The sequence below is a fragment of the Rhipicephalus sanguineus genome, chromosome 6, assembly GCF_013339695.2.
Source record: "Rhipicephalus sanguineus isolate Rsan-2018 chromosome 6, BIME_Rsan_1.4, whole genome shotgun sequence".
Lineage (NCBI taxonomy): Eukaryota > Metazoa > Arthropoda > Arachnida > Ixodida > Ixodidae > Rhipicephalus > Rhipicephalus sanguineus.
Window position 1 is genome coordinate 115,589,746 of NC_051181.1, and position 24,306 is coordinate 115,614,051.

The 24,306-nt window shown below is 46.6% G+C and overlaps 1 protein-coding gene across 1 annotated transcript; it reads left to right on the forward strand.

Annotated features, from left to right (window-relative positions):
• Positions 1-1,448: 1,448 nt before the first annotated feature.
• Positions 1,449-23,545, forward strand: LOC119396232 (uncharacterized). Its single transcript, XM_037663356.2, has 4 exons — positions 1,449-1,684; positions 3,261-3,601; positions 18,843-18,980; positions 21,778-23,545. The coding sequence occupies exons 1-4, from the start codon at positions 1,682-1,684 to the stop codon at positions 22,037-22,039; spliced, it is 744 nt and encodes a 247-aa protein (XP_037519284.1). The 5' UTR covers positions 1,449-1,681; the 3' UTR covers positions 22,040-23,545.
• Positions 23,546-24,306: the final 761 nt, after the last annotated feature.

Sequence of the window (24,306 nt, forward strand, 5' to 3'; positions counted from 1 at the left end):
ACCGTTCTCTCGGGCCGGGCAATTCCGCAATGCGCTTTGGCTTTCATTCCACGATGCGGTCTAAGAAAGGTTAGAGAAAGGAGAGATAGGAACATATATATACCGCACACAGAAGTGAACTGTTAGCCAGAATTTTATGCGCCTATTCGTTTTCGAAGCCTGCCCATAGCATGTAGTTAAAAAAAATAAAGACAAAAGATCAGCTTCCAGCCTTGTTTCGCAATCATAGCTCCCGCTTCGGGCGGTCAAAATGCAGATCGCCCCATCGTGTGTGCATGAGCGAGTTCTTTCTAAGCTAGCTGTCCGTGGAGCGATATAACTTGGACGGAGTGCTGTAACACACAACTTCTGCTGCTGCTGCAGAAAGCCTGCAGCTGCGACTGATTCTCTTGCGCCGACTCATCAGACGACGAGAGATTAGCAGTCTCGAAGCGTCTTCGTCCGCGCACAGCTAACAAAAGAAAAGGTACTCAGGAAACATGACGAGTATCGTGAATTAAGAAGAGGCAGGAAAAAAATATGAAAAAGAAAAACGGGAGCAGATGCGGCGCGACGAACAACGACGGAAGTTTTCTGATAGCGGTGACCTGGTGTGTATCGGACATACGTATATACTGTGGGGGCGCTGGCTGCCGCCCAGCCGGTAATGGAAAAGATGAAGAGCGGCCTGGGGTGCGCTCATGTGCACGATCGGCGCTCGCGCTTCCCTTTGCCAGGGCAGCCCGCCAGTCGGGCCTGAATAGTCAGCTATCAAAGATGTTTTGCTGTTGCCGCCTCCGTGTTCTCTCTGGGGGCTGCGGTCGACCGCTGGTTCTGAGCCCACATTTGGCACTCAACGCGGGGTGCCACAAAACAAAGAAGAAAAAAATGCGACCTAAGGGTGTTGCTCTGTCCCATGAGTGACACCCGTATACGCTTAGTTGTCCTGATGTAATCATTGTTGGACAATAAGAGGAATTTTTCTTCTTTTTTTTTCGAAGGGTTGGGGGGAGGAGGTTTATCTGGATAATAATAGCTGTCACAGTCGACACCAAGAGGGGTTGAAACTGAAGCTTTGATTACCATCACTGCCAAATTATCCTGTCAAATAGCTTGGTGCCGCACAAAGTGGCTACAGATATTACAGTTTTCAACCACTACGTCATTTATTACAGAGCTGTAATTCGAGTTGCCTGTCGTGTACAGTAAAAAAAAAGAACATTTTATAGGTTTAAGGGCAAGGGGGCAAATCAGCAACCTTCAGAGTATAAACAAAAGCTTTCGTAAACATATGACACGCGCTGGACACAGGCTACGCAGAGGAGCTGGCTCTGCATGCGGTCGAGTGTCCCGCACTCCTTCTCGAGGGCTTGGTAGAAAGAAAAAATAAGATAAAATGAGAAAGACGCGTCGTCTACCGCTTGGAGACCATCGCTAGCGGAATACACCACGGCGGCGACGGCGGCGCTAACTGCGGGCGGCTGGCAAGCACGCATCATTCAAGGACGCCCAGTCCGCGAATCTTCCACAAGCTTCCTGCAGCGCCCGGGTGCTTCCTAGAAAGGCGCGACGCACGGGAGGCCCCGATCCAGGTCTCCTATATATATTCACCGGCGCGGTGAGGTTAATCGGTTGCGCAGGATTATACTCTTCTTCGGGAGTCGCTCGGACGATCGACGCGGAAGAAGACTCGTCTTCAACAATGGTCAGTGCAAGACATTGCGAGCCTTCTTTTTGCCTGTGCAGCCAAGCAACGGATAGTATATACATGACAGTGGCGAGAGGCATTGGTGGACTGCAATCAAACGGTGCGCGGTCGGAGTTTGCAGGAAAGCGCAACGAAGGAGCGCGGGAACGCTGATATGGGGGTCCGGCTCGTTATGCGGCAACAAATTGCTCGTCGTGGAGCCCAACAATGCGCTCGCAAGTCGATCTCATTTCTTTAGTGGTCATGCGTCACTCCTGAATTGGTTCTCTCGTTTCGCTCCTTCGAGCCGAGCAGCGGAATAGCTATAGGGAATGCCGCTATGCGTCTCTGGGAATTTTAATTTTTTAGCATATTCCTTTCAGACGCCTCCTATGAAGAACCGTCTGTAAATGTGTCAAAACGATACAATGTTATTTCAAGGCACTCGATATTCTATGCGACAAAAATAATGCCATCATGCGTTAATTTATGTGTGTTATAGTAATTATTTCTAATTTAATTGTAATTAAATATATATTTATTGTGAAGTCATTCAGGCTCCGGTTTCGCATTAGCAGAATGAAATATTACGCCAGAAATATACTGCGAATTCGTTTTCGGTATGTCCATTTGGAGGTAAGAAAAATAATACTTTTGACGTGGCTCGCGGGAAGGGGCATGTCGAACGACTCGTCGAACAGTATAGTGCCTTCAGCAAACTAATCATATGCAACAGTAGACTGCAAAATGAAGTTAAATGAAGACAAACTTATTATCCAGAAGGTTCAATTCTTCCAAAGCTCAATGTATCTTGCTCTCTCTTAGCCCCTAGTCCTAACAAATGGAAAAAACAAGTGGTGCACGCAATTGTGTGCATAGCGTGCCAAAGGGTTAATGGTAAAAACGGCGTCACTCTGAGGACAGGACAGGTATCAGTGGATGCGAATTTTCAGCTCATCTGTCTCTCTGTGTTTGCGCTTGTCCAAGCTATATTCTGGCTTTCGTTTTCTTAACAGTCTCAGAGGCGCGTTCGCCTCTGAGACACGGCATCCACGGCGGCCATGGCTAGATCGTCTTATCCCTGTGTTTTACCGTATTGAGCCAAGCATCGCGTGAACACGGCCTCCGGCCGGAAGAATGCGAAATTAATCCTGAATATGACTGTTGCTCGCCATCTAAACTGCTTTCACGGCCTTGTCTACAGTTCTGTAGGTTCCGGAATTCAGTAAGTGGCATGCATGTACATTCTTCCGGTAGTACCAGTTTGACGGGGGCCCATACATGTGGTGAGAGAACGTGCCATACAGTCACATCCGTAAGTTAAAAAAAAAAAAAAAACATCGGTTTGTGGAAAAAGGATTTTTTCAGATGTAATTCTTAAGTGCTCACCGAGTTTTGCGCCTGCAAGCTTTTTCTCTCGACGGTATGCAGTAGACACCATAGACCATAGACATAGACACATCCATAGACACATCTGACACACAGCCATAGACACACAACCATAGACACATCTGAGAGGGGTTGAAATTTGAGCTTAATTTGTTGTTACAATTGACACCACACCTAAGACATCCTTTCGCTGAATCTGCCCCAGTCGACGAATACACGGATGGCCGTTTTATTCGCGGTGGTGGGCCTGCTTCTCTGCGTGCGGACGTCGTCGGGCCAGGGCAATTCGTACTCGGTCAGCAGCTTCCACCACGAGAGCTTCGGCCCCGACGGCATTGTGATGGGCCGCTCGGGCTACAAGGACTCGACGGGCAAGAGCCGCTTCACGCACTACCAGGTGGGCAAGGACGGCAGGCGAAAGTTCATCCGGGACGACCCCGAGGGCGACATCGAGTCCAGGAGCCTGCTGCCCGACCCTTCAAAGGTCGGCTTCGGCTTCCCGGGAGGATTCCCCGGATTCGGGGACCCGCATCTCGACTTCTTCAAGTGAGTAATAGAGTGAAGAGCCGGAGTCGTCGTCGCATCAACTGCGCTTCTGTGTGATGTCGGGTATAGCACATTCTAGGGGTGCGCAGTTAGAGCCGCAGGACACTGAAGATTGGTACAAGTTAGACTGCGTTAGTGAGCTACGCTTCTGCAATTGCAAAACGACAGCTCTAAACGCGAGCAATGAGTTAGTGAGTCAGAAGACACTTTATTAACAAATACCAAGCCAGCGTGGTAGTTTCAGAGATTCTGCACAAGCTCATCGTGGTATCACGGCAGCTTGTTCTCGGATCAATAGTTCGTTTTCAGAGATGCCGAGAAAGAAGGATTCTATATCTACTTATAAAAGAGCCATACGCTCAACCTGTAGCAAGTTCTGAGGACTTACTCTGCGTCACAAGTACCATAACATAATTTGCAAACTGTGACGTCACATGGACGTATCGTACCGTTCAGGTTTAGCCACAAAATTCCACTCAATTCATGTACCTTCATGTTCGAGTGATAATCAAGCTTTGTTTCTCGCGCGAAACGAATGCACATGGTGTCTTAAAAACCGTACCAGTGTAAGCCATTCAACTCTTCGCATTTCATGTCCTTCTATTACAGAACAAGAAATACTAACGCAATGTTGAGAAACACGAAAAGAAACGGCAGACGGTTGGCTGCGCGCCTGTTCGCGTAAACGTGTGTCATCTTCCCGCACGGCTCATTTTTTTTTTTTACATGTTATTTCATTCTCGTCTTAGTGTTTTGTCGTATTAAAGCGCAGCTCCTTTATAATGCATAGGAATGCAAACGATCTCAAAACACTCTTTACCGGGCGCTCAATTACACGAGGTGAGAAGTGTAGGGTCACGAACCATAGACTTACGGCGCAGTTTCGTTCTCTGTATGTATAAAGCGTTCCTCCTGTGACAACCGCGCAGATCATGTATGCGACCTCAGCGACTTCCGGCACCACGTGAGAACAATACAATTGGGAAACAACACGGAGCGGCAGAAGACGCTATCCCAGTGTCATATCCTAGCCACCGCGGAGACGTTTCCACGTGGGAGCAATTATTTTAGTTTAGGTCCGGCTCTAAGCGCCATGCGCTGGTGCTTCTTTTATGCAGACTGCACACTCTCAGTGTTCTTATTCTTTTAATCTCAGTCTAAGCGATTCTTCTGAACATCGATTCTCTCGCTTCTGGCTATATGATCCCCTTGCCACGAAATTGCGCGTTCTGCTGCCTTGGTTAAGCTAACTCCAAGCACAACGAGCATAAGAGAAATGCACTTAACAGGCAAACACCGCGAAGGCCAGCACAATTAAGGCTATGCTGTTGCATGCACATTTACGTTGGCAACATGGTTATGACACCACTGCGCACAGTCGGCCAAAGATCTCACGGGACGCGGGATCTGCGAATAAACCTGAGTTAACGTGAAATATGAGCTTCGATTTCAAAAGTTTCAACATGCAGTAGTCTTTCGTGACTCACACAGCGAGTGATATCCATTAAATTAGAAGCACAGAGCAGAAAGTCCCATTTGTCCTAGAACCGTGTCCCGTAAACTTTTTGGGCCGACTGTACGTTTGTTTGCCGCGGCGCGCTGGGCGCCATGTTAGTGAGCCTGCAAGCGGACACACCCCTTTCGCCAAGCACACTTCGTTTAATAACTGCCAAGAGACAATGAAGCCAAGGACGAGCGTAGGGGAAATTCCCTCCATATAGTATATATGATGTCCTTGGCTTCATTGTCTGTCGACTTTTACGTGGCAGTTACTTGACTAAAACGAAACCCTTCTTCACTTTCCCTTGGTTCCTCTCTCGTATTAATGTTTTGCGCTTCTCGTAACGGCAAATTTGCTTTGCTCTCTCACTCATTGTCTTATTGCCATGAGTGTTTTGTCCGTGAAATGAATCGCGGCGAGCTCGCGGGAGCTTGTGCAATAAGGCCACGGAGGCTGTCGTAACGATAGCACCAGCGCATTATCCTCCCCCACTACCCCAAAAAAATGTTAATAATAAAAGCATACAGCTCAGCATTCATCCCCGTTAACGTGTGCACACCTACTCACTATACATATTGAATGGCTCGTAACGTCTTGTCTAAACACATTTTTCTTTTCAGTTTCTTACCATTGTACTCTTTATCCTGTTTTGCTTTCCTTTTTTCACTAGTTAAGATGCTATCAAACTTTCCCCCAATCGGAAGTCCTTTTGGAAAGTAACTTGTTCAGGAGCCACTAATAGTGGTTGAACGAGACGTCGTCCTAACTACAATATATCAACGAGGGAAGCTGTAATCATAAGGTGCTGACAAATACAGGCCCATTTGCCGAAACGCTGTGAATAGCGCCATAGGCGTGCGCAGGGCTCCCCTTCAGGGGGGGGGGGGGGGGGGGGGGCAAACGTTCTTCGCAGCGCCCCCCCCCTCCTAATTATGTCAATGTATGGCGCCGACATTGCACCTCCCCTCTCTATTATGTCAATGTGTGGGGTTGACTTTGCACCCCCCCCCCCCCTTAGGTGAATAGGGGGCGGCCGCCCCCCCCCCCCCCTGCCCCCTTCCCGTGTGCACGCCTATGGATACCGCAACATTCATTGTACAGCCATTGTTACCCGCTTCAAGCCACTTTCTTCTCGGAAATGTCTGTCTTGACGTTGATTAGCAGGCGCAAGCGTTTCGAAACCTACGCAAAAGCCGCATTCGTGTACCAACGCCTCGGAGGTGTACTAAGCCATGCTGCATCTAATTCTACATCTATATCAGATTATTTATGCCGTACCAGGCGCCTCTCTCGGCCGCGCGGTACCTGTACGTCATCACATTGCATAAAACTGTAGCTTGTCACTACACATATCTATACGTATGTGTCCACGTCGCAGGCGACGTGGCTAATTGGAACAAGACCCGGCAGCAGTTCGTCAACATTTGAAGCTCGACCACCGTGAAAACAAAAAGGAAGCTATGCATGCGTATTGAGGAACGACAAAAAAAAAAAACCGCACACGTTCACGACGACGGTGCTGCATGCGAGACGTGACGTCACTCAGAACCGATTGGCTCGCGCCGTGGCGACGTGGAACCTAACATCGACGGGTGTTCGAGAAGCGAACCCTTCCATCAAGTGGTGACGATTCAGCAGACGTTTCGGCACGCGACTGGGGAGACTGCCGCCGAAGTGAAAGCGAAGGCGAGACACTAGACGCGTGCCTAACGTTCACGGACAAACTTGAGAGTTTCGCAAAACGTAATAAACTGCCGTCGCCTCCTCCCTTGGTTGTTTACCTCAGCCGAAGCGATCGGGCTGCGTGCCAAATTTTGCCAGAGTCTCTTTCCTTTTTTCTGTGTTTCTTTTTCTGTCTCTCGGGGACAGGCTCTGATGGGCGGGTGACGGGGGCTGAAGTTTGACGGGGCGGATCAGGCAAGCGGGTGCGTGTATTTGCACACCGCGCTGGTGCGCGGCAACGGCTTTCAGGCAGATGTAGTGGCGTACCTGTCGTTGACGTAATGACGAAAGCGTACTATGAAGCGCTTACGACATCGAAATTCCCATCTGTCCGTGCTAGTGCGAATCGTGATCGAAGAGCCGTAGTGATCGTGGAAAAAGATGGAGAAGTAAAACGCATACAGGTATGCATAGCAGCAATATAAGGTGCAAACAGCAGATTTACTTATGTTGCTAACTTGATATAACCTAAGTGCCTAAGTATACATACACTCTAGAAACTACCCTCAGTAACTCAGTGGGTGGCTTGGCTCTGTGGTAGTAATTCAGTCAAAAAATAATTGCAGCAGATCCCACGCATTGCAAGAATCGGCTTCATGCGAAGCAGCCAGCTACTCGCTGGCTGCTTCGCATGCTGCTACTATGCTGCGTTTTTTTTTTTTTTTTTTTGGCTGTGAGCCAAGCGTTACGAGTTGGACCGGCGTGTTTGTGTAAATGGAGTAGACGCGTGCATATTGCGTTTACTGGCGAGAAAACGGGATCTCGTGTAGCAGTATTATATATCACACGCCAAAATTCCAGAGTCGTGCTGCCTCGCAGCCCTCGCCATCTTTGCATTAGGCCCTATAGGCGTGTGCACAGGGGGAAGGGGGGGGGGGGGGGTCAAGGAAGGGGTGCCTCCCCCTCCCCCCTAAACACCACGTCTTTTCACTGTTTTCTGATCGCAACGGCCTCAGCAGGGGGCACTGTGGCGGAACTTCTCCCCCCCCCCCTCCCTAATGAAGAACACTGCGCACGCCTCTGCCGACGACATATTATACCCAACTGTAATTGCATGTCGATATGCATTCCTTGATGCACAGACAGATACGACTAAAGTACGAACAAGTCAGAACTAAGACGCGTTCTTGGATTCTCGTTTCCTCCAGTGCGCGCAATGCAAGCACGGTTTCCGCTTTCACACTTAATTTGCGGACTAAACTGTCCAACCGCATATAGACAGCGGTCCGAAATAGGACTCTCGCGTTGTCGATCGCGAAACTATATAGTGCGATTAGGTGTTCGCGTTTCATTTGTCCTTGACTGTACATCCTATCGCAACGCATAGAAAGGTCAGTCGACCACTGTCATTATTGGGCAAGTGACCTCTTTAGCGATAGGGTGCGTCATCAGTTTGTCGTGTTCTTGAAAGGGATTACGATTATGTACTCTTTGTTTCGTTCGTCTATGTGAACTGATGGTAACTGGATAGAAAAAAACAAACAAGAAGGCATTATGAAAGGCTTTTCATGCATAGGTGTCACCGGCGACATAACTTTCACAAGACCAAGCTGACGAAAAATCAAGACATAGCACGACCCTTCAACCGCAGAACACCAATAAAAGTTAGAAAGAAAACCGATCAAACTTCAATTTCTCTCTTCTTCTTTTTTTTTTTGCACTCTGCGCAAATCACATCAAGTTCACATTAAAAATAAAACATCTATAGCTTCTGCTGCAACACTGACACACAGTGAAATACACAAAATAAACGTAGTACCAGTACACAGACAGACCTCAAAATTCTGTGAAACTGGCGTGTAAACAAAAACGACCAAGAAAGTTCGCCTCAGCTGTGTAGGATTCCCAGAAAAGCAAGTAATCAATTTGAATCACTCTCCTTATTTCTTTATTTGCAAGGCCCGCGTAATTTTCCTTTACGCGTACACGCAGTCGTTCGAAGCGGCGCCGTAAGGCCGACGTCCCGAGCGTGGTTCTCATAAGGCAAAGAAAAACAAACGAATGAACCCATTTTTATCGCGAGCACATCAGCGTGACAGCGAATCAATTTCCGTCGTGGTCGAGCGCGCCTCCAGTCGTACGCGATCCATTTCCTGATAAGCTTGCTCAAGGCAGTGCGAATAGACGACGCTTGTTTACGGCGAACACTTACAGGTCACGGATAAACAGTTGGTTATATAGACTATTCTGCGGAAGGGTTTTGGTTTTGGTGCCGCCATATTGGGCTTTGACCCAATATGGTGGCACTGAAACCGCCATATTGGTGTTTACTGACCGCCATATTGGGGATTTTGTCAACCTCGGGTTCCTTAACGTGTCACTACATATAAGTGCAGGGGGGAGGACGTTTCGGCGTGTTGGTAGTTCATCGTGCTTCAGAAACCATAGCGTATTACATGAACACGCGCTGCAACCAAGAAAACCGTAATTTCCACGTTTTCTTTCACTGTACCGCTTAAAACTAGGAGGTAGCCACTGCGACGCTGCTTCTCGCAGACAAGCGACCGAGTTCTTTGCCCTTCTTTCGAGTTTAGCAAAGCAACGGATAAGCACTACACAGCAAACGCAAAGAATAAGCAGTCCAATGGAGTACTTGAGACGGCTTGCCGCCTTTCCTGACCGCGTTCTGCTGCGACAAGCATTTTTTTTTTAAGTTCGTCACGTGAGCTTCCGGCCTGATACAACAGGGCTGACGGATTTCCTGCGCGCTCCGTGTGCTCATTTTCGGTATCGCCTCGACTGGGGCTTTGAATTTCGGTGATTAATTACTATCTCAAATTACGTGCGTTTTTTTGTTTTGCTATTTTTAAAAAATGGGCATGTCATAAAATATCACGCCTTACAACTCTTCCATATAAACAAAGGCCTTAAAGTTAATAATTACAGGTTAATTAAGGGGTGTTTATTAATTACTCATTTTAATGTAACTTTAGCTGCGGCAAAGTTTTCCCGCCTGGGCCTCGCTGTCATAGCATTTTTATGACAAATCTGTATTGTCTAAAAGAAACATCCATATATATATATATATATATATATATATATATATATATATATATATATATATATATATATATATATATATATATATATATATATAAAAGAAGGCACGTCTGCGCAGTCTCCTACGGTGATATTTTCGAATAACACACATCGCAAGGTCGACCTCTCCCTACCTTATTACTGAACGCTCGAACGAGGAAAATATGCGTGATAGCGCGGATGATGCATGCGCTCCGTAGTGCAAACTACCGCCGTGCTGACACGATACTGTGAAACCTCACATTTCGCGATGAACCCTTTCGATAACGGCGTTCAGAGAACGTATATCACGCTGTCCTCGGGAAAATCCCGAGCACGAGGTGTTATTGCAAGCTTAGCGGGAAATCGAAGATGGCTGATGCGATGATCTCTCTCTCTCTCTCTCTCGTGTGTGTGTGTGTGTGTGTGTGTGTGTGTGTGTGTGTGTGTGTGTGTGTGTGTGTGTGTGTGTGTGTGTGTGTGTGTGTGTGTGTGTGTGTGTGTGTGTGTGTGTGTGTGCGTGCGCGTGCGCGTGCGTGCGTGCGTGCGTGTCTAAAGTGGTCTCCGACTTTTTGCAATATTGCCATACAATTGCAACACAATTACACACAGTACAATACAACAAAATTGCAATATTGCAGGGGTGTGTGCGTAGCTGGCCGTGTCATGTACACAGCGCCAACCATTAAGCTTGAATATTGTATTTTGAAGAAAGGTTGCAACATGCAACGCCAAAATTCGGTCAATAAATGCGGCGGACATTTATAGTTTGATAAAGTTTGTGTTAATTGGCTGAGGCACCGCACACGTGGAACGATATTTCATGTGGATCAGGCATCTCTCATTGCTTCACTCCAATGGTGCCAACTTGTCAGGCGACGATATGTTTGGCATTATGAATGAACTCGGGCCCCTTCTTCTTATGCCTTAACATGTAAAGTGTTGAAGGGACAGTAAAGTGAAACAATGAATCGGTCCAGATTAATAAATTGTACTCTGAGAACTCTAATGCCGTTATTTTAAGGTCAAATGCCGTTAAATTAAGGTCAATGTTTCATTTGTAAATTTCGGCAGGGGGAGCGGCCGCATCCTCTACTCATTTAAGACATTTTAGATGTGGGCGCGAAGTCTGCCCGTTATATACTTTTACTCAGCAGGACCTGTCCTGTCATTGTTTAAGGAGAAGGGTTTGGCCACGCATGTTTTTGACGATAATTGCGGCCGCAGACCCCTGATGCTGCGTTCGAAGAACTGTTTATTTTCCATCTTTACTCCCGTTAAGCCAGGGACCAAAGTCAGGCCATTGTGAGAAACAAGTAATCGCTTCCCTTTCATTTTTTCATTCATTGTGAATCACGTTGTCTTTTGGACTCGACCAATAGAGGGGTGGAGGTGTGGGCGGGGTCTTCTGATGAACATTCGCCTAAAGCGTCCCCCCCTTCCCCTAATGGGGAAGCCTACGCACCATCTCCCCTAACGTATTTTTGAGTTCTGGTGCAAGCAGCTTCTCCGCGGAGCCGTGTATCGGTTGGAGTGTTTTCGCGCTGGGATTTTAGATGTGAAGCATCTTATAGCGGAGTTCAATCCGGTGGTGGTGGTGGTGGTGTGCGGCGTGACCACCCTTACTGCGCATGCGCAAGCCCTCTCCACACACCTCCTCTCCCTCTCCCCCCTTTTCCCCTCTCCCCTTTCCCCCTCTCCCCTTCTCCACATCCCCTCTGCCCTTTCCCTCTCTCCCCTCCCCTCTCCACTTCCCCTCTGAAACGCGGGCTCTACATGCCGAAACGCTGCTTCGCATCGCCTCATGGTCCCCTTTAGCGGGAGATGGTGTGTTTTTTTTGCTTTCGTTAAGCGTAGATGTGCAGGCAGTATAAAATACTGCTCAGCACAAATGTCAGAACGAGCCGGAGCGTTCGGCTCCTTCACGAGTCTCAGTCTAAAACAGGATTGGCACCAGTCCTGTCATTTCTTGTCCTTGTTCCTTTGTGCCTCCAAATTTTTGTCAGACGAGTCTCAGTGTTTGTAGTGTCGACTTCTGCCTATTCAGCATTTGAGCATTGTCGTCCTGTGTTTTGAATAAAGTCCAAGGAACCTGGTTGTGGGGACTCCTAGTATCAGAAGAGCAGCGCCCAGACTCCCGCGCTGCTCTCGAATGAGAGGCAATTTTGATTTCTGTGGCAAGCATTCGAGTCCTCGAGGCCTGACGTAGGTGTCAACTATTCGCACCGCCTGCTGTGTGTATTTAACAGTGAAGCTGTTCTTAGTCGGCCTTTCGCCGGCACCGTCGTGACGCTCAGCGCTGGAGGCGGCCATGTCATGCGTAGCAGCTGCGCTTCTACTTGCGCTCCGGCGCAGCCGTGATAGTAACATGCGTTTTGGGCGAATGGGCGGGTGGAATGGGCCACGTACGGCCGCACTGGAACGCTACCATAGCCACGGCCGCTACATAAAAAAAAACAGGTGTGCCATAGCGTTCCAGCGCGGCCGTGAATGAGCGTATCGTGGCGCGGGATCCACATGGCTTAACCTGAAGAACAACGAAACAACAAAGAAGTCCTTAGTGAAAACTGGTCAGAACGCAACTGTCTGCAAGAGAGGAAAGGCGCTCTCCTTAAACAAGGAGGTTAAAAAAAATTAACCTCCTTGAGCTTAACATGGAGTGTCAAATAAAGAGCAATGATAGAACATGCAATAGCCTGACGAAAAGTGGTATCAGCTTCACTGTTTCGACGGCTTTCACCACGTGGAGCTGGCTGGATACTTTTTTTTTAACACGAAAGTGTTTTATGCCGGGGTCCGCCAAGTACATCCGTTACGGATATGACGTTGATAAAATGGACGCCAACGGGTGAGAAAGAAAAAAAAAACAAGAAAAAGATCCGCCGCTGAGAATTGAACACACGATGTTGCTGCCGCGACGCTAAGCGCCCGACACTAAACCAGCTAAGCTAAGTCGGCAGATGTTGGGACACTGCACGAACGCGCCTTATATCTTTCACACATTCTCTCTCGCACGGTGCTCTCTGTTGGCGGTGTAGGTAACCGGGTGGTGCGGTGCAAGTAATGCACGATCGACACTTAGTAGCGCTTACTCCGAGATTGCGCGCGATATCGGAGGTCATGGTTAAAGTGTCTCGTTTCCAGCGAGGGACACTGGCCGCGCTGGCGTCGCCGAGGCACGCTAGACGCAGTAACATTCTTTGCCTTTCGCTTCGTGTTAGCGTGCGCCGGCTTATCGGAGTAGTGCAGCTTCCACAAACAATAGGACATGTTTACTAGCGAAAAAAAAACGTGGACGAGAAGAAGGAATACAGGACAACGCTAGACTTCGACTGGTTGAAGTTGAACTCTAGCGTTGTCCTGTATTCCTTCTTCTCGTCCACGTCTTTTTTCGCTAGTAAACATGTCCTATTATTCACGTTACCAACTAGCCCAACTTTCCGCCTTAAATGTTCCACAAACACCAACGGGATTTCTCCGCCGCCGACTACTTCGATTGCGAGAGCACCGACTAACAAAACTGCTGCAATACGCGTTGCAGAAAGGACACGATTTCCATGGGCGAATGTCGTGCCTTGGTCGAGCGAGACAGAGGCCAGCGGGACGCACGCGTTTGCGGCTCGAAGCTACGAACCTCTACGAACTAGGCGTCAACATGGTTGCATCCACGCCAAACGGTGCGATAGCTGCCAAACACGAACAGACATTGTACAAGCTCTCATATGCATGCTTTTTTTTTTCTTTTTCTATGTACGCCTCGTTCCCTTTTAATACCCAGAGGGTGACGCCATCAGCACAAATGCGAAGCTTGAGATTTTAACTTCGGACACTACACAAGCTACGTTTAGGAAAAAAGGTGAAAAATTTAGGCCCGTATTCACAAACCAACCTTATCTTCATCTCATGATCTCCTTATGCTTCTGTACACGCTTCGTGCGTTACAAGGGCACAAAAACGGCAACATGGTAGAAGATAACCACAATACTGGTTTGTGAATACCGGCCTACTTTCAAACACACTAACGGCGAAAACCCAGTACAGAAAACAGGCTTTATTCGTACTCCACTACGGGAGAACAAAAGTCCCTATACTGCTAGGGTTCCATGACGACGCCCAGTTCACAATCAGTTCACTGCCCGTAATTTCGCTAAACCACCGTCATCGCTCAAGTTCATTCGGTAGTTTTTGCGAAAATTATTCAGGGCACTTTGGAAGATTCAGAGACCCATGCATTGACACAACGCTTAAGCTTCGGCGTATGGCGTTTAAGCTAAATTCGCAATACTTTGCTTCGAACATTTTAATCCGACTTTTTGGGCACATAGTTACAACGTGCGCTACACAACGTTCGCACAAGCAACGGGCACACGGAACACAACGCTGCACATGGGCTGCAGCACGGGTCGGTGCGAAATGTTCAGCTTGATGCGTTAATTATGGCCCGTCTCTCTTCATTTTGTCGTTCCGGATTGCAATATTGTACAGTCCTGTCCGAGTTGCTGCAGGCACCTACGTTCATCGGCGGAGAATATCCCAAGTGCTACCGAAATGGTAAATCGAAGGAGCCCATGAAAAAAAAAATGCGACAAGAAATCTGCGCCATTATTATTTCATTCGCTCCTGTAGGACAGACTTGAAGTAGAACATGATGGTGCACCTGCAGCAAGGTTCTGCACAAGAAGGATTCAGCCTGGTTCTGTTACCATACATGGTGGTCGGTTGTTTGTAGAAAATAATTATGTTGGTGTCAGCGACCCATCGCTGCAGTTGTCCCCTGCTCGGAGCCTCTGGCAGTAGTGATGCTGACAGGATAGTGGGAATCGCGAAGCGGCACCGCTCAGTGACGCGGGCCAACTAATGACACTAACGAAGTAGCGATATTTATGCAACACCAGGCAGAACCTTGCGGGTACCTGCTGCGACCGGAAGAGACCACCTTCGCATTTCTAAATAAGCAGTTTCTCCAGATGCGTTTTGAGAACGTTTGCGGAGGCATCTGCGCATAACGTCAAATGTGACCGTTGACGCCGTGAGGCCGCAGAACGTGAGACTTCGCCGCCGGCCAAAGTTCTTTTATTTCACGTTAAAGGGGTACTGACACGAAAATTTTCAGTTGGTTGATAACAACTTTATTGGTGGTCCGGCAGAGCTTTCGCCGACCGGGCTTTAGGTCGTTTTTTTTTTAACACGAAAGTGTTTTATGCCGGGGTCTACCAAGACTTCAGTGACGTATTTCCGTCACGGAAATGACGTCGAAAAAATTTACACGATCAGATGGCGAAGAAAAAAAGGTTTTGTCACCGGGCGTCGAACCCACGACCGCTCAGTCTGCAACAACAGATGCCGGGCACGCAATCCAACCGCGCCTTTTATATCTACCACTCTCCAGGTGGGCGGGGTGGTGTTGCCCTCTGGGAGTGGTAAGGTAAAGTAATTCGTCATTACTATGGCCTCCGCGGTCAGCACCTGCAACGCGTTACACGTCCGTCCCATTCGGCGCGTTTTGAATAGAAGTTCAATTTTGTCAATGTCTTAACACACCGCGTGGTGGGGACATTAGCCCAAGCGTCGTAAAAGCGTCGGCCTCGCTCATAGCATCACGCTAATCCAAACCAAAAATAGCTCTGCGACGCGCGCCTGCCTTACCGTAACAGCGCGTTCCCCGCTCACAGTAAACGTTCATGCAGTTACTTCTGTAAGGGCACGCTTTACTTTCGTGTTATTCCGATTCCTATGACGGAGGGATCAACCATGTTTTTTTTTTCGTGAAATGAAAGGTGAAGCCCTCAAGAGCCCAGAAAAGTTAGTGCTAAGTGTGAGTGCACCCTGAAAAAGTAATTACAGTATGTTTTTAAAAGCTGTACAGTTTCTGTTCCTACTGTACCCTGACGTCACCACACGGTATGAACTCAATTGCAGCGCTGTGTGTGTGCGTGTTCTACTCTGTCCGCGTTCAGTCGCGCTGTTCAAACTTGGAATGAACTTCTCGTCACGTGCTCGCACAATATATAGTGACGTTTCCACGGTCGCTCTGCACTGTGGCTCCTTTGGTGACGAACAAGCGGCCATCTTGGAAGTTTTGGTACCTAACGTCATCACCATAGGCGTGCGCACGGGGGCGGGGGGCGGGCAGGGGGGCGGCGGCCCCCCCTGGTCACCTAAGAAGAGGGAGCACAAAGCCTGCCCCATACATTGACTTAATAGGGAGGGGGGGCGCCACGACGAACCCCCCCCCCCCCCCACCCCTGAAGACAGAGTTCTGCGCACACCTATGGTAGGGCCACCCTACCTATGGTCATCGCAACTCAACTAGCCAGACCAAGGAGGTTAAAATAAAATTTATATTTAAATAAAATTTATTTAAATAAAATAAGTTTTATTTAAACCTCCTTGAGCCAGACTGCTGCGTGAAGTGACCTCAAGCTAGTGTCGATGTCAGTGGGTGCGCCATGGAAAAATTGACTTTTAATATCAAAATAAAAAGTCTTATCAGCATTTCCTGAGCTTCACACTTGCTCAAAGCCGTCTCTGCATACCGGTTATTCGTATGGCAGAGCAAACTCGCCGTTCAAAGAAGGTGTTTAAAGGGTCACTAAAAAGGAAAACGATTTTTTTCATACTAAATTACTCTTTCACAGTTCCAAGATTACCTGCTTGCCTCGAGAAGACGCTTGTAAGCGAGAAAACACGCAAACGGAAAATGCGGGTGGCGACGCCACCGTGAAATCTCCGCACCAAACCACCGCACCAAACGTCACGACGTCATAGGTTTTGACGGCATCTAATAGGTCCCACGTAGTTTCTAAACAGTGAAAATGAAGTTCGTTGTCCTCTGAGAGGGCCATATACTTAACGTACCAAGTTTCAGGAAATTTCGTTCAGCCAATGCGCCAAAGTACCAAAAAAAAAAAAAACGCGCATTAATATTCGTGACGTTACGCGCGGAGATTTCGGAACGAAATTTAAAAGTGAGACTTTGGCCTTGATTTTCTCCTCTATTAATAATCCTGTGACAGTCAAACTAGCGACATTAGAGTTCACGGAGTACATTTTAGCAGTCCAAACCGCCCCATAGCTTTACTTTAGCGCCCCGCGTACGCGTAGTACGTTCCACGAACAACTGTTTGCGAGCGTAAAAGAAAAAAAAAAACAAATTGGGAGACCTTGCCTTATCGGGAAAAAGGGGAAAAGCGAAGCTTGGCGTGTGCGTGCTTGACGTACTTTTTTGTTTCTTTCTTTCTCTCTAACGTGTTTAGCAACGCAACACTCATGTTGCTACAGGCAACAATGGCGGTCATGCGTTTATATCCTGGCAACAATGAAATGTGGCAACGTGAACTACGTGAACTGACAAGTGACCTCAGCAAAACATCGGATTGCCATATCAGAAACGACTGATCGCCGAAAACCGACGATCGGGAGCACAGGCGTGCGCAGGGTTCCCCATTAGGGGTGGGGACAAAGTTTAATCGTAGCACCCCTCCACCCCCCATGGTGGAGTCCAAAACACATGCTTCACAATCGATGAAAAAATGAAAATGAATTAAGCGATGACGTGCTTCTCACAGTGGCCTGCCTTTGGTCCGTGGCTTTCCGGAAGATTCTTGAAATTCAACATGAGGGGCCTTAGGCCGCCATTATCCTCAAAAACCTGCGTGGCCATTATTGTGTTCGTTAAAGGAGTCCTGACACACTTTTCCAAGTAATCATTGAATGGCTTCACGAATCGACCGCCGAAAAATTTCACAAAACTTCACAAAAATTGTGATTTATGGCGTAGTGGGCACCTTGCCAGTGTACTTCTATTAGTACAAGTACAGAACGAACGAAAGAAAGAACGAAACAGAACAAGAAATAACGAAAGCTTTTTCGGTCCACGCACTCGGTCTGCGCACGCACCTGTCTGCTGGCTTTAGCGTATAACTACGCTGTAAAAACGACCCTGTCCGCTGGCTATAATGTATAATGGTTACGCTGTAAAAACGAAAAAAAAAAAAAACGGGCACACACTGCGACGCAAATGTATGTTCTTTGGTATACATGTAGTATTCAGAGGCACAAACACAGTCTTAACGGAGGCGTGGCACCAGTGCGCTTGCATGGAAAATAAGAAGTGTGCATAATGAAATATGTCCACCCGTTCTTTCAGATGTACTGGGATATATGATTATATTTGAAAATTGAAACCACTGCATAATTTCCTTTTTATCCTTTGTGTTAGTTGCCAACTCTGGGACCTCATACAGCACTAGATTCCTGCGAAAAGACGTTTCGCCAGACTTTTAAATACTCTATATTATTTTTAAAGTATTTTGGCGTCTTGCAAATGCTCGGTAACCAACCTTTACACTTGCGAAGCATCATGTTCAAGTCCGCGCTTGCATAGTAAGCCACAAAAGGAAAAAAAAAAAAATACGGGCGGCGATGCTGCCTTGAAGATCCCGCGCCAGTTCGCCATGACGTCATAGATTTTGACAGCGTCTACACATATCATTGTCCGTAAAAACTGAATTTTATGTTCTAAGCGAGCCAAGAGCTCAACGTGGCAAGTTTTAGAAAATGTCGGCAAAATACGAAAAAAGAAAGAGAGGAAGAGACACGAGAGGGACTGAATAGTCCGTGATGTCATGCCGTCATTCATGTGCTGGTGTTTTGTCGGTATACTCCCAAACCGCGATATAACGAACACGGATATAAAGAATTATCTGTTATAACGAAGTAAATTAAAACAGTCTTGTCATAGATACAGTGTTATGAATGTACGTTTATAACGAATTTTCGGATACAACGAAGTTATTTTTGTGTCAGATGTGACTTTGTTTTAATGAGATTATAGTGTACTTAAGAACAAAACTGACTTTTGTTTTGCCTTCTACTACTGACACCATGATTGGGAAATTAACGCCAATGGTATTCTTATTCTCAATTAGAGCACCAATCTAAGTTGACTTTGTGTTTCAGTTCAGGGTAACTAAACTGCGCTCGCTTCAATTTGTGCAGGGCTCTGGGTTTCCCCAAGAGCGCCTTCTTCCCCGGCTTTCCCCAGGACCTGCTGCCACGTGATCTCCTGCCACCCTCCGTAGCCAGTGGATCCGGAGGCGGAGTGGAAGGTCGCAAGGGCAGCACAAACAACTTCCCGTGAGAGAGTCAAGCTTTCCCATGTTCAAGCTTATAAATCACCCACTACAAGTTTCTAACCTAGCGCGACATCAAGGCCATTTTTTTAGCAGATTGAGGAGGGGGCGTAGAAGGTGGAAAAACACACCTTATTGCAACAACAAGAACAAAGAAATTATGTCTTCAAGTGTTTATGCTGTCATCAAAATGTCAAGCATTTTGATGGGACAACAGTGACACACAGCTTCAGAGCGACTACTGGCGTAACAGATAGCTCTCTGCGTTCCCGCCCACATGGGCCATCATTGCACGATCGTGTATAGCCTTTCGGTTACCGCAAAGGCTGGTAATAAGCACAACTACCATCAACAATTATATTCAAAACCGTCAAGCTAGAGGCAGGTGCAAAATTAGCGATAGCAAGTTAAACCGTCGCTATTACAGAATCAAGCTCCAGTGCATACGGCCCTGTGCGATGGAGTGCACCTTGCCCAATACCTGTAACTACAAAAGCAGCATGCACTAGATATCGAAATCTCACGTCGTGCCACTGCAGTCCTTCCGCTTCACCTAATTTTAAATTACTCTTGCACTTTAGCAAAGCAATGAACCTACGTACGTAAATTTATCCAAGACGTAAAATTAATGGGACACTAAAGACAAAACTTGGCTCGCTGAATTGTATTAGTAAATTACCTTCATGCAATACCTTATAAACAACTACTCTTGCCATGAAAGGAGGCTCAGTGTCATGCTTGGTAAGCTGGAAAACAAATTCGAACAGAAGAATAGTGGCAATGTCACCTCGAGCTCTCGACTTAGCTTGCCATTAGCTCATAGATTTTGATGGTGTCTGATCTGACTAGCTTAATTTTTTCCCGCTAGTGATGAGCTTTCTATTGCATATCATAAGAGTCACGACAATGAACTAAGCAATTCTGGATAATTTCTACTATTCTACAATGATCCAAACATGACACAACTGCCCTTTGCAATTCATTATTCCACACTGATATGTACCACCGCTGCAGCCTCAGTACAAAAATTTTAAAAATGCCTGTTTAGCCTTCCTTTCCTAAAATGAAATTAACGAAAACAGAGTTTTCAAAAATCTGAAACTTATTCAGTGTTTACGTTTTGTGTATTTTAAGGAAGGAATGCAAACCAAACGGCACAAAATGAACTACAATGAAGGAGTCATGTCCCATCCATCATGCATATCAATTTTTTTTTCAGCAATTGCGCTGCCCCCTTTTCAAACATAACTACACTGGTAATTGAATCATATATACACTCCATGCATGGCATGTGAGATAAGGCCAATGCATACCAATATATAGCCTACACCATTCAGCACCCTTGCCAAAAGCCCCTTCCCTTTCGAACCTATCTTCCCCTAGCATTCTCTCTACCATCCTAGTATCATATGCACCATGCATGAATGACATGCGAGATAAAACCATTGCAAGTCAATGTATGGCCTACACTGTTTAGCACTCTTATTAAAAGCCCCTTCCCTGCCAGCCCTATCTTCACTCCGCATTCTCTGCACTCTGCTTGTGTACACCCAACAGCAAAAGTTTGCGGGACACGAAATGTTCGAGAAAGCTGTATTCACACTTTGTCAGGGAACATAATCTCCAAATAAATGTCCAAGCCTGCAGTTGCTATTGCCATCTATCGAGTCACCGGCTAGATTCGAAGCCTTACGCACTAATAGAGAAGAAATTTGTACTTGCTGTCGAGCCAACGTCCAGTAAACTTTTGCTGTTAAGTGCACCATGCATGCATGGCATGTGCAGTAAGGCCACTGCATCTCAATATGCGGTCTATGTCATCCAGTAACCCTGCAACAAGCTTCTCCTACATAGGTTAGTGTGGTTGAAGTCTTTACACTCCGCTACCCAAGTGTTTTCACACCTGTGTCTTTGTTGCCTAACCTTTGCCTTACTTGCAGCTGTTTGTCCTTCTTTCCACTCTGTCCTGTTTTCTTTTCTTGACCCACTCACGCATGCAGCTCGTCTGCACGTGCACGCCCTTTCTACTGAGACCCCGGACAACTCCTTCCTCCCGCATGGACACAACTGCATGACAACGTGGCGACTCTCAAAAAGTAACTAAAGTTGTATGTTTTCTTGTAGGTAAACATGTTCTTTTCTAAGAGCTAGCTAAGGTACAGAAATGAATAACCATCTCAACTAGTGGGCTGTGTTGCCCAGTCATTTCCTTTAACATGGTGAATTTCAGTAGTAGAACCCTCTATAATATATATACATAGATATGAAACAGCTATTACTGCTAAGGTCAAATGTGGCACTTTTGGTAAGGGCTGGTAAAGCAAGGCAGACATACTCGGAAACCAAACTTTACATTTGCGAAGCATCATGTTCAAGTCCGTGATTGCATGGTAAGCCAGAAAAGGCGAAAGGAAAAAATACGGGCGGCGATGCTGTCATGACGTCATAGATTTTGACAGCGTCTGCAGATTTCATTATCCACAAAAACTTAATTTTGTTTTGAAACACTCAAAATGAGTTTCAGAACAAGAGAAAAACACTTCCTTAACATTTCCTTGGTGTTTTCAAGATGTTGGCTAATGCAAGAAGTCTGGAGAAGGAAGGCAAATTTCAATCTTCAGCCTTAAAACTGAAATAAGTTACCTTTTAGCCATTTCTATGCTGGTCAGTTTGGCCTCCGAAATTGGGGTCCGCATAGGCGCTATCTTTCATAACTACAGAATTGAAAGATGAGCGCTGAAAAAACATGCGAACCTGTGCTAGCGATCAAGCTCACCATAATTCTCCAATGTGTTATGCAGAAGCACATCAACAATCGACTTCTTCGGTGGGTCTCTGCTGCCGCCACTCATCACCACGCAACACTTCTTCCCACCCGACCTGCTTCCGCGAGAGCTGCAGACGACACCGTCTCCCGAATCCAGTGGAACCAAGGGCACCCGTACCGCCCCACTGCCCGCCGTGTCAACGGGACTTGAACAGACGCCGCCGCCACAGAACAAGCGCATCCCACCACCACCAGTGCCTAGGGACCTGGCAAATGAACGCTACACTCTGCAGTGACAAAAGGAAAAATAAGACTCGGCATGTCGATGCCTCCTCTTCTTCCTCCTTTAGGCAGGAAGCTGGTTGGGTGTCGCCACTGTGAATTTGGCAAACGTAAGCCAGGAACTCTTAGGGATGCTACCTTTGCACAAATGACGTGGGAACGTCCTAAGCTGCGATTTCTTCTTTAGCGCAAAATTTTTTTTTAAACAAGGCACAAAAAGAACGCGAAAGTGTGTCGCACTCTTTTCGTCTCCCATTTCAGGAGTTTTGTATGCTAAAGAAGAAATCATGGATTACCAACTAGCCCGAACACGCACATTCTAACCCCATTTAACAAATGCGTCTCAGACTCTGAAGTGTGAACTTGAGAAATCACTGCGCTTAATATATTATTACTGGGAAATTCCCGTGACGAGATCCTTGAGGAACACCGCCTCTGGTCCAATGCTCTCCGTAGAAGACGTTCCAGATGTCAAACTACGAGAACAGCTCTATAATCTCTAAGTGGCAGTCACTTCATAGTAACACAACCCAAAATGTGGCACTTTCTTCTACAAAGCATTCAGGGAAGAGCTTCGTGTCAAAGTAATGGACGCAGATGAAAGTAAATTTTTGCAGCAAGTGGTGGCACAGCTAATGCACAGGCAGTAAAGCGGTCGCACCCTAGTTAACTGCCTGTAATAATATTTTCATATTGCCAGCCCAAAACATCGTGAAAGTAGCTTTCCCGTAACCGTAACATCACAGGTGCCAGTCGAGAGATTCCAAGACGTGTAGGCTAGATTCACCGAGCTAGCGATTTCCAAACTACGGCCATGATGCTTAAGTGAAAGCCACCCAAATATGCCAAGTACTGCAACATCGTCTAGCTTCCATTATTTTGGAGGCGAAGTAAGCTGCCTGTGCAAATTAGCGAAAAGCTACAGGTAATACAAACCGGAGGAAACATGAACTGCTAACTATTGATACTACTATGATGCCAAATCTTCAGGATATTTGCCACGCAAGCTTAAAAGTGCATGTCATCTTCACTTCTTCCATGTTTAAGAAGCATGCGGTAGAGTATCTACAACTTAAAAAATATCTCCTGTAGTACTTTGATGCTTAATTAGATTCATCACAGCCATGGCAAAATTGATGTTAGAACATTGTGTATTTAGGACATCGCATGTTTTTTTTCGTTCTTGCTTAGTTTTCTTTATATTTGTATGACAGGCCATAAAGTACGACACCAAATGCTAGAGTACCTATCGTGACTCCATCGAAGCATCGTTGTGGTAACATTGAACAAGTTTCTTGTCAATACAAATGACCGAAACGTCCCCCCCTTTTTTTTGTACCAGCTTCCAATGAGAGTTCTTTCTTTCTTCCATGCCAGTTTGGCGCTTTTGTCAGAACTGCACCAGAAGAGTCTTTCCAGCCAAAGAATTGTGCACTTGTCATACCAATCACCTCTACGTTACAGACTTATTTTTGCAGTGAATAAAAGCTATGTACCATTGTGGGGAAAAAATAAACAAATGTTGCAAATACTGTGATATAGTGTGCATATAGTACACAGTGTGCGACTCTTTTAGCTTTGTACTAATGTTGCAATGCACTTTGTTTGATACTACCTTCAAGCACGATAATATTTGGAAGACACACACACACAAGAAACATACATCGTTTGCAGCAATGATGGAGTGTAAACGTAATGCCTTGGGCATTGCTCTTTAACCTGGATTCCAGTAAAACAAATTGCAGGGTGTGTACAGCATTCACAGATTGAAACGGGACAATTTAGGGCTGAGTAACATGCATAATTTCATTTCCACCGTCTTCAGTTGGTGTCATATCGGTGTGATTTCTACTTGAACGCGTAGATCAGAGCCAACATTATCTTTAGAGACCAGATTCATCGTGACATGACGTGATTATCTTGAGCAATTGTGCATCCCAGCCATTATACAAAAAAGAAACTCGATGCCGCATTTGAATCCATGAGTGCTGTACATAAAGAGCTCTGCATCTCTTAACGGTATGCTGGAAAAACTTAGGATGTGTCAGGGTTTGGCTGGAAGGATCCCGGAGAAGGGTGTATAAACGACTGTGCTATTGTCGACAAATTATAGTAGTGAAACCTGTGTATCTGCATCTTGCGTGAAACAAGAGTCTTGTCGAGTTAAAAGGAGGCCAACACAATCCACAGCCGGAAGGAGATGAACAGGCGCAATGGCTTCCCTGCCATGTAAGTATAGAGCAGCAGAAGCTTCGCTGTCCCCTGCACCTCCATCCCAACT